General features: G+C 39.9%; 1 protein-coding gene across 2 annotated transcripts in view; it reads right to left on the bottom strand.

Moving 5' to 3' along the window:
* The window catches only part of CCDC50 (coiled-coil domain containing 50), a 75,214-nt gene extending 59,502 nt beyond the window's left edge, over window positions 1-15,712 (bottom strand). Inside the window, exon 1 of one of the 2 annotated variants that reach the window (XM_019626145.1) lies at window positions 15,324-15,712. In XM_019626145.1, coding sequence (XP_019481690.1) covers window positions 15,324-15,372 — 49 coding nt within the window. In that variant the 5' untranslated portion in view covers window positions 15,373-15,712. The remainder of the gene's footprint in view (window positions 1-15,323) is intronic. The other variant, XM_019626147.1, reaches the window with a different exon arrangement.
* Window positions 15,713-15,827: the final 115 nt, after the last annotated feature.

Here is a 15,827-nt window from a genome sequence, read left to right as displayed (position 1 = left end):
AGCCCCAGCGAACAGAATATGGCCCTGGCCTGCCCCGTACCTCTTACGCAGCAGCCAAGTCCGGCGCTAGTGGCAGCCAGCCTAATTTCACAACTTAGCCTCTCCCAGACTCCTCCAAGCCCAGTGCAAGTGGCAATCACCTGGAGATCACTTTGTAGCTCCTACCAAGTAGCACTGGGCATGGCACAGGCAGCGGCTGACCTTGGACTGCAACACAGCCCCTCACAAGAGACCCTAGAACCAACACACTTAGTAGACAGCTTCACACCGCACCAGAATACCACCTAGCCACCTTCACAAAACACACACCCAAAGGGCAGAATAGGCAGGCACCAGAGTCCTGCTAAAGGAATTCCTTCTCTGTAGATTCAGACTTTGCCCAACAGCTCCTTCACTGTAGTCATGGCCCGTCCTCACAACCAATCAGCCTGAGGGTCAATCCCTCCCACTGATGTGCAAACAGCAACCAAGGGTCAACTACAACAGGAGGGCACACACAACCCACACAAGGGACATACCTGGCATACCTGACTAGGGTGACCGGGGAGACTACATCACTGGATGCCACAGGATACCAACTACATAAGGCCACTCTATTAAGACGAGGAGACATAGCAGTTCTACCTAATAAACAGAAAGAAATACAGGGAGGCAGCCAAAATGGGGAGACAAAGAAACATGTCCCAAATGAAAAACGAACAAAGCTCCAGAAAAAGAACTAAACAAAATGGAGACAAGCAATCTACCAGACGTAGAGTTCAAAATACTGGTTATAAAAATGCTCAATGACCTCAGTGAGAACTTCAACAAAGAGATAGGACAATTAGAAATGAAGATTAAAAAACATAAAAAAAGAACCAGTCAGAAATACGGAATACAATAAATGAAATTAAGAATATACCAGAAGGAGTCAACACTAGATCAGATGAAGCCCAGAATCAAATCAGTAATTTGGAAAATAAGGTAGCAGAAAACACACTATCAGAACAGCATAAAGAAAAAGAATTAAAAAAAAAAAGATAGTTTAAGCAGCCTCTAGAACACCAAATGTACCAACATCTGCATGATAGGAGTATCGGAACAAAAAGAAAGAGAGAAAGGAATTGAAAACATATTTGAAGAAATAATGATGGAAAACTTCCCTAACCTGGTGAAGGAAATAGATATACAATCCAGGAAGCTCATGAAGTCCCAAACAAGGTGAACCCAGATAGGCCAACACCAAGACATATCATAATTAAAATGCCAAGGGTTACAGAAAAAGAGAATCTTAAAAGCAGCAAGGGAAAAGCAGTTAGTTACTTACAATGGAGCTCCCATAAGACTGTCAGCTGATTTCTCAACAGAAACTTTGCAGGCCAGAAGGGATTGGAACAAAATATAGAAAATGACAAAAAGCAAGGATTTACACCAAGATTACTCTACCCAGCAAAGCTATCATTTAGAATCAAAGGAGAGATAAAGAGCTACCCAGACAAGAAAAAGCTAAAGCAGCTCTTCATCACCAAACCAGTATTACAAGAAATTTTAGAAGGGCTTCTTGAAGAAGGAGAAGATAGAGAAGACAGAGAAAACAGAGACGACAAAGAAGAAAAAGGTGACAGAGAAGATAAAAAATATGAATAAGATGGTAATAACTATATTTCTGTCAACAATTACTTTAAATGTAAATGGATTAAATGCTGTAATTAAAAGACAGAGGGTAGCTGAATGGATAGGAAAACAAAACCCTTACACATGCTGCCTACAAGAAACTCACTTCAGATTGAAAAACACACACAGATTGAATGTAGAGGGTTGGAAAAAAGTCATTTCATGAAAATGGAAATGAAAAAAAAGCTGGAGTAGCAGTACTTACACCAGACAAAACAGACTTTGAAACAAAGGTTCACAAAGAAGGACCCAGTAATCACACTTCAGGGTATTTATCCAAAGAAACATACAGATGTGTACATCTGTATGTTCACTGCAGCATTATTTACAATAGCCAAGATATGGAGGCAACTTAGGTGTCCATCAATGGATGAATGGATAAAGAAGAGGTGGTACATATATACAATGAAATATTACTCAGCCATATAAAAAAAATTGCCATATGCAACAAGATGGATAGACCTAGAAGGTACTATGCTAAGTGGAGTAAGTCAGACAGAGAAATACAAATGTCATATGATTTCCCTTTTATGTGGAATCTAGAGAACAGAATAAAAGAGCAAACAAAACAGGAACAAGATCATAGATACAGAGAGCATTTTGATGGCTGCTGGACTGAGGGGCGGGACCAGGATGATGGGTAAAGGAGACAGGGGATTAAGAAGTACAAATTGGTAGTTATAAAATAGTCATGGGGATATAGAGTATAGCATGAGGAATACAGTTAGTAGTATTGTAATAACTATGTATGGTGTCAGGTCGATGCCAGACTTACTGGGGTGATTACTTAGTAAGTTATATAAATGTCCAACCACTGTGTTGTACACCTGAAACTAATATAATATTGTATGTCAACTGTAATTGGAAAATAGAAAAATATTTAAATAAAAAAAAGATACTGCTAATGGCAGGCAGAGTCAAGAAGTGACTTCAGTAAGTCAGACTCCAGAGCTGGCATACTTAACCATGATGTGATATTGCCTTAACAACTCCACAATGCAGCCTCCTATGAACTCATTCCCGTTCCATCATTTCCCTTTCAAAAACTCGAATGACACCCTAGCAAATAAAATCCTAAACTTAAAAAACAAAATGAGATAAATGTTGCAGTGACTAAATTACATAAGGAAAGGGCGAAAGAAAACATCTGTCACTCAATAAGAGGAAATTCAATAGAGTGAGCCTATTATTATTGGCATCATCCAAGTTAATGAATTCTTATAATTAGTTGTTTTCTATTAAATATTTCCTTTAGTCAGGTTCCACTAAGTCACTGATTAGCACAGATCTAGTTACTTTCCTGGTATAGAATCTATAATAGTATATGCAAATACCACTTCCTCTTACGAATGTATGGAAATGTTTCTTGAAAAGGAATTTCTATAGTTCTAACCTCTTATGTCCAACTGAGGGAGGACATGCTTCATGTGCATCTTGTGGCCCTGAGTTAAAGATAAAGCAGTATGTCTAGGCTGTTTCATAAGCTCTATCACTCCAAACTTTTTTCAGGTGAATGTCCAGGATTAGAAAGCAAAGTCGAATTCTATGTGAAGATCATGTAATTACAGTTTATAAATATAGAAGAATCATCAAAGTATCACCATCCAGAATGTTAGGAAGATAGACTACTGAGTAGAAGTATATAGCCAGTCAAAATCTAAACAACATATTAACATGTATATTAAAAATACTGCATGCGTAGATGAATTTTCCTGATTTCTTTTCTTTGAGCTGCTCTAGTAAAAGCTTTCTGCCAAATCCACAATGACATTTTGGTATGTCTACTGTAAGAAAGGTGGATATTTCTTACCCAATTTATAGAAATATAAAGGCTTTATTGTAGCAAGCTGAAGCACAAAGAACCCTATTCTTAATTCCAGATACCTGTCAGAATTTTAGTTCTGTCTGTCAGCCGCTCGCCAAGTGACCTTTGATAAGTCACTTTCCAAATCAGAACCTCAATGACCTGGCCTGCAACGAGAGTCCAAATATCTTTAAGAATGCATTCAACTTAAATATAGGGTTGTATGAAATGTAGTTGATTTAGTATAATGATATACATGTCTCTCTTGGATACAAGCACATCATCTAAAATGTTATAATCACAGCCTATATGGAAGACTATCCATAGAGGATGACTGTTGTGCTAGTAACTTTCTCCTGCACCAAATACTGCTTTCTTCATTATTGCTGTTTGTTTTACTATTTCTATCATACAAAATGGCAAACATCTGCTTCTGTCCACCTGTATAGTAGTAGCTTTAACCACCAATAAATCTTAAAATAACTTTTCGTTCAATCTGATACCTTATACAAAGGTATCAGACTTTTCCTGTTTTCAGCTAGCAATTCTCATACAGCTTTCAGCATCAGGGTAAAATGAGACCTTGTTATCAGTCACTTACTGTCTAACGAATACAAATGTAGACTGTGCCATGTACTAAAAGGTTTACCTGGGGCCAGATGATCAGAGTACAACCTGGGAAGGTGAATACCTTCCATATTCAGAAGGCTTCCTGAAGATCGTCAAATTATTGAAGTTGGATTTCTCAATGTACAGCTACTGAAACTGGCTTTAGTGCATCCTAAGTGTACTTGGTTATTACCATGTAATTCTCCTGCAGGGGAAGTGAAAGAAAATCAGAGGCAGCCTATATCCGTGAACAGGAAGACAACCTGCCCAAAGGCCTTTCTGCTCCAGAGGGTTCATTTGCCTCCCTTGTTTTTTAAAGTCAAAACTATTTTGATTATTTAAAAAAAAAGATATATCTATCTAGAGGTATAAATCTGTTGTAGCTCTGTATGTTTTTAAAGCTGTGTTAAACTCTAACATACCATATGAAGCTGAAAGAAGACTAGCGTGCCCAAATTTAGAAAACTATTCTAAAATGAGTAAAAATTAAACATATCCATCTCCAAATGAAAAACTCTTGAGCTGAATCTTTTGCTGTTTTCCCACTCTTTTGATCATAAGCCATTCCCACTTTGCAATCTGTACATTCATCTTTTTAGTTTCCAACCCAAAACTTTCTGATTCTTCACAATTAGCTCACCTTATAATCAAGAACTTAAAAATACATGTTATGTTTGATCAGTTTCATTAAAACTTTAGACAAACCTTGTCCCCTTTGTCTAAAAATAGATCTAAAGGAGAAAATAGTAAACATAAAAGCTCTGAATGCATCCCAACCCCATCTAAGAAAATAACCAGATCTAGCAACAGTGACAAAATTACACCATTTCACTGTCCTTGGAAATGTGCACACAGTACCAGGGTCTTCCAAAATTAAAATCAATCCATAAACAGATAAGATCATTGTCTTCAAAGGAGACTAGGCATTTAAGACTTGAGTTAAGCTCAACACCCATCAACCGCTTACAGAAATTTCAGAAATGGGAAAAAGTCATACAATAAAAAGTAAAAGTGACTTGCTCCTAGTCCTCTATTTCTGCCTTAGTGAATTCATGCACATGATCATAGCTCTTATTCTAGTGCTGTTAGTTCGGTTAGCTCAGGTCAGCTGCCCCACGGAGAAAGGCTGTCAGAGAGCCAGACAAGTTTTCTGGGGTATTTCCTATGTGTAAGGATCCCCAGGAAATACTGAGATCAGTCAGCTACCAGTGTGCCTGACAGAGAACTAGCAGACCAATTCAGAGAATAAGACATGCTGCTAAGGAAGTATTTGAAAGCGGGTTAAGACACACACAGGAGAGAAGCAGGATAGGCTTAACAGACAATGAGCATTCACGCGAGGCCAGGAAGGGGTAGGGTGACTAGTATAGAAGGAAATTCCAGGCAGAGCATCAGGAGCCACAGAAACAATCTGGAAGAAGGAAAAGTAGGAGTATGACAGGGCAACTTGAACAGCAATATCAAGAAACTGAATTATACCACTGTGTTTCACAAAAGGTTTTCATATCCATTTCTCCAGTTAACTCTCATCGCAAGAGCCTGTATTAGGCATAGTAAATATTATCTCCAATAAACAGATAAGGAAACTGAAGCTCAGAAACACTGAGTATTTTCTGAGTCCTTACAGCTAATAAGTAGTAAAAAGAAGATATGAAACCAGATTTTACAAGTCTAGGTTAAAAACACTTCCCTTTACAAAGAAATCAGTCTGCTAAAGTTAAATTTTATACTATATACAAGCTTCATTTCAACGTGGATGTGTTATTTAACGTATCATCAGTAAACTACAGAAAATACTGTAAAACAATTCTAGGAGGAGCTCAGTTTCTGAAAAGATGCACAGTAGAAACGTATACAGTAAAAAGGTAGCCTCCTACTCTATTTAAAATGAAAAAAAAATGAGTTATATTTCATACTGCCAAGTAAGTAGGAATCAGAAATGTGTGCATTTCTTACCTCCTTTCAATTGCACAAGTCTTTTCAATATTTGCTCCCACATTTGGGGGGAATATATTTGGGGCAGGGGCTGGAGAATATATGTCCCCATAAATAGGGAACAAAAAGAAAACCCACTAATAAATAAAAATAGAATTTTGATAAACCCAAATATGAATAGCTAAATAAAAGCCATAATTGATTCAGTAATCAATTATGAAATAGAGAACAAATTAGAGCCCCAAGGCAGTCTACAAGAGATCGGTGCCTGTAGGATTTAGGTGCCAGTGCAAGCTTCACATTGCATATCCAACGGCCTGTGGCATTTCAACAATGTCTCCTTCAGCTGTATGGTCACCAGTGTATAACTATTCCAGTGAAATTATCTGAATCACCCTTTTTACTCACATAGTATCCGGGTTTGGCCTATAAATTATTTAATAACCCTGCATTTAATCCTCAGTAGTTATCTCACTTTGGGAACTTAAGTGCCACTGAAACCAACTTCCTGGAATTCAGGGATGTGAAAAGCATGGTAAAGCGGAGTCTAGCAACAGCCCTCGAACCATTTTCTAAACCTCCAGTCTGTGCCCTCCAACATACACACAGAGCCAAAATGATCTTTCAAAGATCAGCTCTTTCAAAGTTGAGCTTTGAAGGATAACTATAAAAGAAAAGGAGAAATGCTTTGTGGGTGCACTAAAGCCTAATTTGAAATCATGAGGTCTGACCATGGAAACCTGGGAAAACAACATAAGTGGACATGTTAGGTCAGAATCCGGCAATTGCTGACAGGATAAGAAGCTGTCTGCAAACAAAGCCAGAGAGAGACCTGTAACTGCAGGCACTGAGAGTGAACAGCCCTTTCCAAAATACCTGCTGACCTAGATGTTAGGCCAAACTCAAGATGTACAGATGGGAAGACGAGGATATTAATTGAGTTTTTTCTCTTTCTGGACTTGAGGTTTCCCAAATGACTCTTTGACAGTATTTGCCAACCCTGACATTCTGTATTTTACAGAACCTCAAAATACGAAGAAAAACAAAAAAAAGTTAATATTTTAAAGTATTTGGTAGGGAGATGCTACTCAAAACTTAGTGAATATAATATTTAAAGTAAATCATGGATTCCTCTAGTCAATAAAGAAAACAAATTTTGTTCTGGATGGTGAGGCAGTGAAGAGCAAAAGATCTCCTTATAGAAAGATCTCCTTATAAGTTGTTCACATTTTTACTGCATGCAGTTAAAAGTCCTGGAGTCAAGTTAATGGAAAGTGACTCAGCCTTGATGACTCATTAGGAAAATAAAAGCCAAAAAAGTCCAGTGGAGGCTCCCCCAGGATTTGGTCATTGAGGAGCTGTATCAGGGCCGGAAATGCTCATCACCCACGATTAGTTTCAAAATTTAGGGGTAAATCAGCCTAGGTACTTCTGATACAAGTTTCCAAGAAGACAAAGTGACACTTCACGCATACAAATGTCAATAACAGGCTTTGTAGAGAGCCAGTAATAATAAGCTAAAAGTCATAAGCAAACTTTTTTTAAAAAGCTGAATCTGTTTACTCATGCACTTCCCTCATGGAAGCCCAACAGAACCTTATCCAGAGTTGGTATATGGCATACTTTTATTTTACATAAGATTTCTCTACCTAGGTAATTGATTTTGATGTCCCTGGAAATGTATATGAAGTGTAAATTTTGTCTTCTTAAAAATAAAGAAAAAAATCAGAATATATGTCTATATTTTAAAAGTCACTACAAAAATATGACATGTTTGCACAGGCAAAACTATAGGGGCAGGAAACATCAGTGGCCTTCCAGGGTGGTGAAAAGAAGTTTGGGGGTTATGTAACTGTTCTATATCTTGATTGTTGTTGTGGTTACAAGACTCAATACATTTGTCAAAACCCAGAACTATATATTAAGGATGAATTTTTACTGTATGTAAATCATACATCAATGAATTTGATTTATAAAAAAACAACACTGCTTATATACTGGTTCTGGTTTATTAGAAAGTTTTCACTCTCTTTATGACAATGTATAGTTACCGTCATATGCATACCAACATTATCTCTGTGTGCGTGTGCGTGTGCGTGTGCGTGTGTGTGTGTGTGTGTGTGTGTGTGTGTAATGAAAACCAATATTTACTTAGTACTACTCTGTACCAGTCACTGGAATACTTTTAAATCTCCCAACTTCCATTTATCCAATAGAGAAAACTAAGGTTCACAGTAGCTGAGTAACTTGTCTAAGGTCACTGAGCCAGTGGGTGACCAAGCAGCAACACGCGTCAGGCCTACCTGGCCCTAGTCTGAGCTCTTCTGCCTCAACATGCTCCCTGTAAACGGGTTTACTTTGAAATTAGCCCATATCCGTCCCAATAATCTGTGTCTGCATAACAAACCACCACAAAACTCGGTGGCTTAAACCAGGTTATGATCATTCCTCATGGTTCTGAGGGTCAGCTGGGCTTAGCTGAGCGGTCCTCACATGGGGTCTCTGATGTGGACACCAGAACATGGCAGCTGAGGCTGCAGTCGCCTAAGGCTCAGCCAGGCTGGACGTCCCTAGTACATATATGGCTCGTAGTTGACTAGCTGTCGGCAGAGAGCTCAGCGGGGGCTGTTCAGCCAGAGCACTTTCATGTGGGCGCTCCCTGGGGTTTGGCTTTGCCGAGCATGGCAGCTGGATTCCGTGAGGGAGCTAGCCAAGAACAAGTGTTTCCAAAGACCCAGGCTGAAACCACAGGGCTCCTGGTGACGGAGCCTGGGAAGTCACGCTGCATCACTTCCACTATTTCTTACTGCCTAAAACAAGTCACAGAGCCGGCCCAAGTTCAAGGAGCGGGGACGACACAAAGGCGTCATGAGGCCATCGGTGAAGACCACCTCCACCCTCACCCCACGGTGGATTCTGGGTTATTTTAAACTTCTTCTTTATACTAGTCTAAATTTTCTGCAATATATACATATTGTTTTGTAATCACAGAAATAAATTAATATTTTAAAACATAAAATTGCGGGCTTTTTCCAATTTATTTAAACTAAAAAAAAAAACAAAAAACAGATCAACCATTTCTCACACCCCCACCTGGCAACCACCAGTTCTCCGTCTCTATGAGCTTGGTTATTTATGTATATATGTATGTATGTATTAGATTCCACATACAGTAGAGATCATACTTGATCTTTCTCTGATTTATTAATACTTAGCATCATGTCCTCGAGGTCCATCCATGTTGCTGCAAATCTTAATGTGTGTGTTTTTTTAATGAAATAATGGCATAAATAGTTCTTTTGTGTGTTTGTCATATCCTTTTAAAAGTAATATCTAGGAACATCATTACACTGGTTTCTATATTCAGACATCTGGGAATAAATGGTCTAAATAATCCCCAAGGTCCTTGTGAATACAAAAACCAATTATCTTTTGTAGGTCTTATCCAAGATCTAGGGTACCCTGATTTTACAGTTTTGAAGCACAGGACACCTTTAAATGGGTTATCAGTTAAAACTATTACTCCCAAAGCCCTTCCAATAGCTACTTTTGAAATTGCAATTACTGCTGTGATAGGGTTTGTTTTTTACCCCCATAAGTCAGGGTAGTTCATTTTAAAACATGCTCCTGTACTTAGAGAAGTGGGATTTCAAGCAGAGTTTACTTAAGTTTGTGGTATCTCTAACTGCTTTCTTCAGGACAGGTAGGTAGAAAACTATGCTGCTTTTTGTTACTGAAGCAAAATTCATTTATCTCAATAAAAACTCCCATGTTTTTACTGAGATAAGAGCTAAGGAAAAAAACATAACCTAGGGCTTGCTTTGAGTTCATTTCCCTAATATGTGTAATCTTAAAGTGTCCAAGTCTTTAAACATTAGTCCCTTTAGGCTGAGTATACTAGAGAAGAAATGCATTGTTTAGGTGGAAAAAACACTGAGGCAGGATTGTAACCTCCTGTAGTTCGCCCAGTAACTCATTTGCTAAAAAGTGTTTTTAATTAGAACTACAATAAAACCTATGCTAACTCATTAACTTTCATATCAAACATTATCCCTAAAATAACCAGAAAATCTGAAATTGTTTCGTCATTATTTTCATTATACTTTTAAACATTTGAGACAGTATTAATGAAACACATCAGGAATGGCTCTTAGGTATCTCCGGAATAATTTAAAAGAAAGAATACGAGGGGGAGGGAAAAAAGGAAGTGACAGAGCAGAGCGGAGGGCAAGGAGGGATGAAGTGAGCAAGGGCAAAGTAGGAAAGGAGGAAGGTGGGGAGGCTGGACTGTGTAAATATGCGGTTTTAAACTTTTCTAATTCTAGGCCCAGTGTGCCAATTCCTAGCTATAACACTTAGACTCAGTAGTTTGGTACAACTCACTTCTCCCGCATGGCCCTCAGGTTTTCATCTGGAAAAATGAGAGGTTGGTCTAGATCAGTATTTTTTAATGCTTTCTCCTCTGAGATCCTTTATTAAAATATCAATTAACTCTACAGTTTCCCACAGGGGAGAATTCTTTTAAGTACCTGTTAAAACAAAACAAACAAAACCAAAAATGTTTAATGATTTCAGAAATGCTTATTAAAATAATCAATTTTATTTTGCAAATAACAGCTATATCCATTTTTTAAATCACTGATTCATTTAATAAAGTACTGCATACATATATATTGAAGAAAACTGAAAGATTTTTTTCTCCTTTGTGAGAGAGGCATTTTGGCTCCATATGTGAAATTTAGAGGGTTTTATTTACAACTCCTCGAACTCTATAGGACTGCCTGTCTACCACCGTGAAGATCATGCCCATGCACTACAGGGCATTTTTTATTGTGAAAGTACCCTCCCCTCAATAAGTGGCACACAGCATATAAACTGTTGTTTTTGTTTTGTTTTTAAATATGTTCTTCCCAGCTGTCAGTTGTGTGATGTTGCTCTGCAGTTAAGTAAAAAAATTAAGCTTGTACTCAAATAAAAATCAAAACCACAAAATAGTATTTTAGAAATGTTTTTACCAAAATTTTACCCTTAATAATGATTGACCTCCAAGGCCAGAAGGAAGAGCATGGAATTACTTGGTTTTTTTTTTTTACTTTCTATGTTATATCTATCTGTGTTGGATGAAGTCTATTTATAATGTGCACCTATGAGAAAATAAACATTAGAAAAGAAAGTTTTTATAAATTTAATACTGGCATTATACGAGTATGTGATACCCAGGGTTAAAAGGCATTATCGCTGCCCTTTAAGGCTTCTACTCTGAGAAGGACTATGAAATAATTATGCCAAAGATAGGAATCGTGAACCAACAGGGAGCATCCATTAATGCACTGACTCATTCATTCACACATTCAACCATTTGCTGAACATTTGCTGGCTAAGTAAAAAACCTGCCGCCAAATGAGGGTAAAAAAGAGGTAAGACACAAACCTCCAACTCAAGGAGATTCAGTCATGGTCTGATTAAAAACCAACCACCAAAAAAAAAATCTGTGGAATTCTGAAGAAAAGAAAAAGGGAGTTTGCCCTGGAGACAGATAATGTACATCTCACAGACCACCATCACATTAGATGCCTAGGGTGCATGTGATATGCTTTAGATCCTCATGGGCTACTTGGTTATCTTATTGCAGCAGACTTAATATGGTATCTTTCCGCTTAAAGTTCTGGGTTTTATAGAATTATAGAATTCATTCAACATAGATAGGTACAACATAGAAAGTAAAATTTAATTTATCCTATTGTGTCACTGGGGTTTCCTGGACCTAAAATGAATTAGTGCTTTCTAGTTTATTTCTGAAAATGTATTAACCTTTGTCTCTCACTAAAGAAAAAGGATTTGCTCTCAGAATAGCTAGCTCTACCTTTACTTCAAGAAATAAGTCACTACTAACTGAACCGATTTCAGATGCTAAGTGTGTGCATGAGCGCGCGCGCACACACACTCTTAACTTAGGAGTTGGTGGAATCTTCCATCTGAAGAACTGTAAGAATACCAAATACATAATAAAATTCATTACTGCTGTGAGGAAAGAAAAACGAAGGTTGGCACTGGGAGAAGATGAGAGAATTGAAATATAGCTGCTAGATGGCTAAAAGTGGAGGAAATTGCAGGAGTTAAAGTTTTAAAAGGTCTAGGTATGGCTTTAATGGGCAGGCTAATGCTCTGAAACCAAAAGTTTAAGAAAATGGGAAACCACAGTTAGATGGGGGAATAGGCAAGGTTACAGTGATAAGAGAGCAATTCAAATTAAGTAGTGATGTGGGAATCTGACTGCAGAGAACAAAAAGAACAAGTGGGGAGTAGGGATAGTTGTTTCAGAAAGAAAACTCAGCATGAAGCTAAAATTAACCAAAAACCTAACTTTGTTAACTGATGAAGTGCTCATTTTTAGAAAAAATATATTCCGAGCTCTGATCTAAACTAAGAAGCTTTCAGAATATTGTTGGAACCTGACTATATCTTTGTCTAACATTCACATATTGCATGATGCATTTGCGTTATACATAATATATGTATTAAAAATGGCTAGAAATTATTTCAAATCTTGTTGCATGGAACCGCAAATATTTCGGAAGAAATAAAGTATTTTTCCTAAACACTGGCAAAAGTATTTCCATTACAAAAAGTATGCAGATGTTCCAAACATGCTTTTTAAGCCAGAAATAATGTGTGTTAACATTTAGACTTAATTCTTTTCACCTACATATGAACTTAAATGTGTCCCTTTGTGTCTTTTTTCAGGAGATTCCCTAGATAAAAATACTGCCCTAGTTTGTTTTTTTAGAGGTCTGTCCAAATGATGAATATCTTTGAGCGCCTTAAAACTAAGTAAGCCAGCACTGATTTTAACCTAGAAAAGACATTTTTCAAATTCCCTTTCCCTGATGTCAGCTGCTACCCATGACCTCTGATGAAATGTTCACAAAAAAAGGTTACAGGGCGCCCCACCCGCCCCACCCCCACCTAAAGAAAACTCAGTGGGAAGGGGTAGAAACCCACTGCATTATTATTCTCAATCTCCATTGTAATCTACCCCATGATCCCAAATTGTAATTGTAGATAAACCTACCATAAAGGTTTAGGTGGAAAAAGAAAAGTGGAGGAGTTCGATTTTTTTAAATGGGGTTTAAAAATCTGCCAGAATTACTACTGAACTTCCTTTCCAAACTGAGTTGGAGTTTCAGTGTTAAGAACAGTCTGGAATGTTTGTGTGTTTTACCAGTCATGGGCACCAGCTTTATTCTCCTTAATTTGGGTCCAAAGACATCGTTAGGGAGTAACTGGGTCATAATTACGAGTTATATTAGAGAAAGATACACTTGATTAGACTTGAATCCTTCCCAGATCAAAAACTACATCACCATTAGGATGTTGGTAGTATAATGTATCATTTCCTTTGATGATCTTTGAACCAGAAAAGTCAGATTCTTACAAAGACCATGATCTTCTCAACAATTTCTGACCATCTTCAAAACCAATCAATATTGAATTCTAACTTAATGAAAGAGTCACACTAAATTTCCTTACCACTTTATCATATTACGTAAACTGGGTTGCCAAATACCACATGTGAAGTGAAAGGCAATTTGAATGTGTGAAAACCCCACAGTTTAGCAATAGAAAAATCTTGTATTTTTAGATGGAAAGTGTTGAAGCCCTTGAGAACAAACATACTAAAATAAATCATTCATGTCTTGGTTAGAAACCAGAAAATCTAAGAGTAATACAAATGTATACACATAAAGTATGTTTCAAGTTTGTTCCAGGTCACTGACATGTAGAGGGAGCTGGACAAAATCACAACACTATATGACTAACACTTTATATGTTAAGGTTGTGTATGAACTCCAATTCTCATTCTAGTCATCACCCATCCTCAAGGAAGCACCACACACTACACAAGGGTCACTTAACCTTAAAGCAGAGATCTCTCTCTCTCTCTCTCACTCCCCCCCTCCCCAAAGACAAGCAGAAAATCTCAAAAACTAGGACTTCCAGAGTGCAGATTTGCCTTTCCTATCTATCACTCAGGCTCCCTAGTCTTAACAGTGCTGTGAAAACTACATTTACATGTGAATGCCATAATCTTCACCAAAGCCAGGCTGGGAACTGAAAGGTTGAAAACTACTACTGTTAAGATTTCAGGCCTAAACTCTTAATATCCTTCAGGAACAAAAGGACATGCCCAGGCCCAGCCCCATTAAAATTTCCACATAAAATCAGTGACTTTGTGTGCTAATATTTCGATCTCTGGGAAAGAAAGTAGTCAGGCTTCCTTGGGATTTGGGGGTTGACCTGAGCATCCACAAGACCATTTGAGTCAAATCAAGTCAGAAAAAAAAAAAAAAACAAAAAAAACCACGCAGTTTCAAGACAGCAAAGATTCTTATTTTCAATTCCACATTCCCAAGACACCTCAGGCCACAATATTCAGTTGAAATAAACGACAGCCACGATAAGGACAACCTTTGCAAACCTGGATAGTACGCTGGGACTTCTATGCCTTCTAGGACCAAAGAATATCTAAAGACAACTTAAGGTTAAGGTGATCCAGCACCCAAGATCTCAATAAAGCATGCGAGGTCTTGGGGGAGCCCATGAAAACGGGAAGAGAAGTCAAAAGGCTCTTTGCTGGTAAGCCAAGCCAGACCAGTACTAATCAAGCTTTATTTTCCCGGACATCAGTATAGGGAGCCATTAAAAAAACACACACACAAAAAAACACACATCAAGGTCATCGAGTCAGTCCCCTGCTCCCCCTCGCTCGGTGCTTTCTGTAAGAAAATGCTTAGAGCAGCTTCCCGTCCACCCGCCGCGCTGGGCAGTGCCCAACGCTAAACTTTTAAACCTTGGGGAAGGTGGGAAAGGCAGCCAGCCAGACGCTGGGCTGGGGAAAGGAGCGAGAAGGAGGGAAAGAGTCAAGTTTCAAAACAAAGGCAGGCTCCACAAGGCACGGAGTGTCCACCCCTCCCCACTCCCGAGCCTTCAAGCCAGCGAGGCCGGGCCTGGATTTTCAGGAACCCCGACGAGTCCGCCCGACCCGGCGCCCCGCGCTCGCGGAGGGCTCCGGTCTTCACCCCGCACCGCCGCACAACCACTTGATGAGGGCGGCGCTGCCCTCTCCCCGCCATCTGCCCACACAGGAAAACACTGAAGCTTAGACCCTGGGTGACCTGCCCAAGGTCCCACCGTGGAGCCCTCCGGGCCAGGGCAGGGCCGGCGCAGGGTGGGCGCCCCCCGGGGGCCGCCGCCCCTGCCGGGAGGGGACGCGAGCCGGGAGAGGGGAGGGCCCCGCGCGCGCCTCACGCCCCGGCCCTACCTTCCTTCACTCCCGGCAGCTTGGACTGGTCGATGCTGACTTCGGCCATGTTGGGCCGGGGTCCCGGCTGCCCCTCGCCGCCTGCTTCCCGGCCGCCGCCGGCCCCGAACGCGGCCCCGCGCGCGGCAGCCGCAGCCGCAGCCGCAGCAGCGCCCGACGCGGCGCAAAGTCCACCCGGCAGCGCGCGGGGGCCCGGAGGAGGGAGCGGGCCGCTGCGCAGGGACCGGCGACAAATGCAACGGGAGACTGGCCCCGGCGCACCAGGCTGACGGCCCCGCTGCCCCGCCGCAGCCACCTGCTCCCGCGCCCCCGGGCCTGATCGATACCGAACACCCGGAGCCCGGAAATGGTCTCGGGCCGTCCAGTACGGAGGGAGAGAGGAGACAGAAAGGCGGAACACGCTCTATGACCCCTGCCCTGAAATATAATTATCACACCTCAGCGAACCTTGAAAACCTGTCCCTATCATTTCCTTCCCAGATCAAAAACTACATCACCATTAGG

Source organism: Hipposideros armiger, unplaced genomic scaffold (genome assembly GCF_001890085.2).
Source record: "Hipposideros armiger isolate ML-2016 unplaced genomic scaffold, ASM189008v1 scaffold_661, whole genome shotgun sequence".
NCBI classification, from domain to species: Eukaryota; Metazoa; Chordata; class Mammalia; order Chiroptera; family Hipposideridae; genus Hipposideros; species Hipposideros armiger.
Note: the sequence above shows the minus strand (reverse complement) of the source record. Positions and strands in the feature narration are given on the sequence as shown.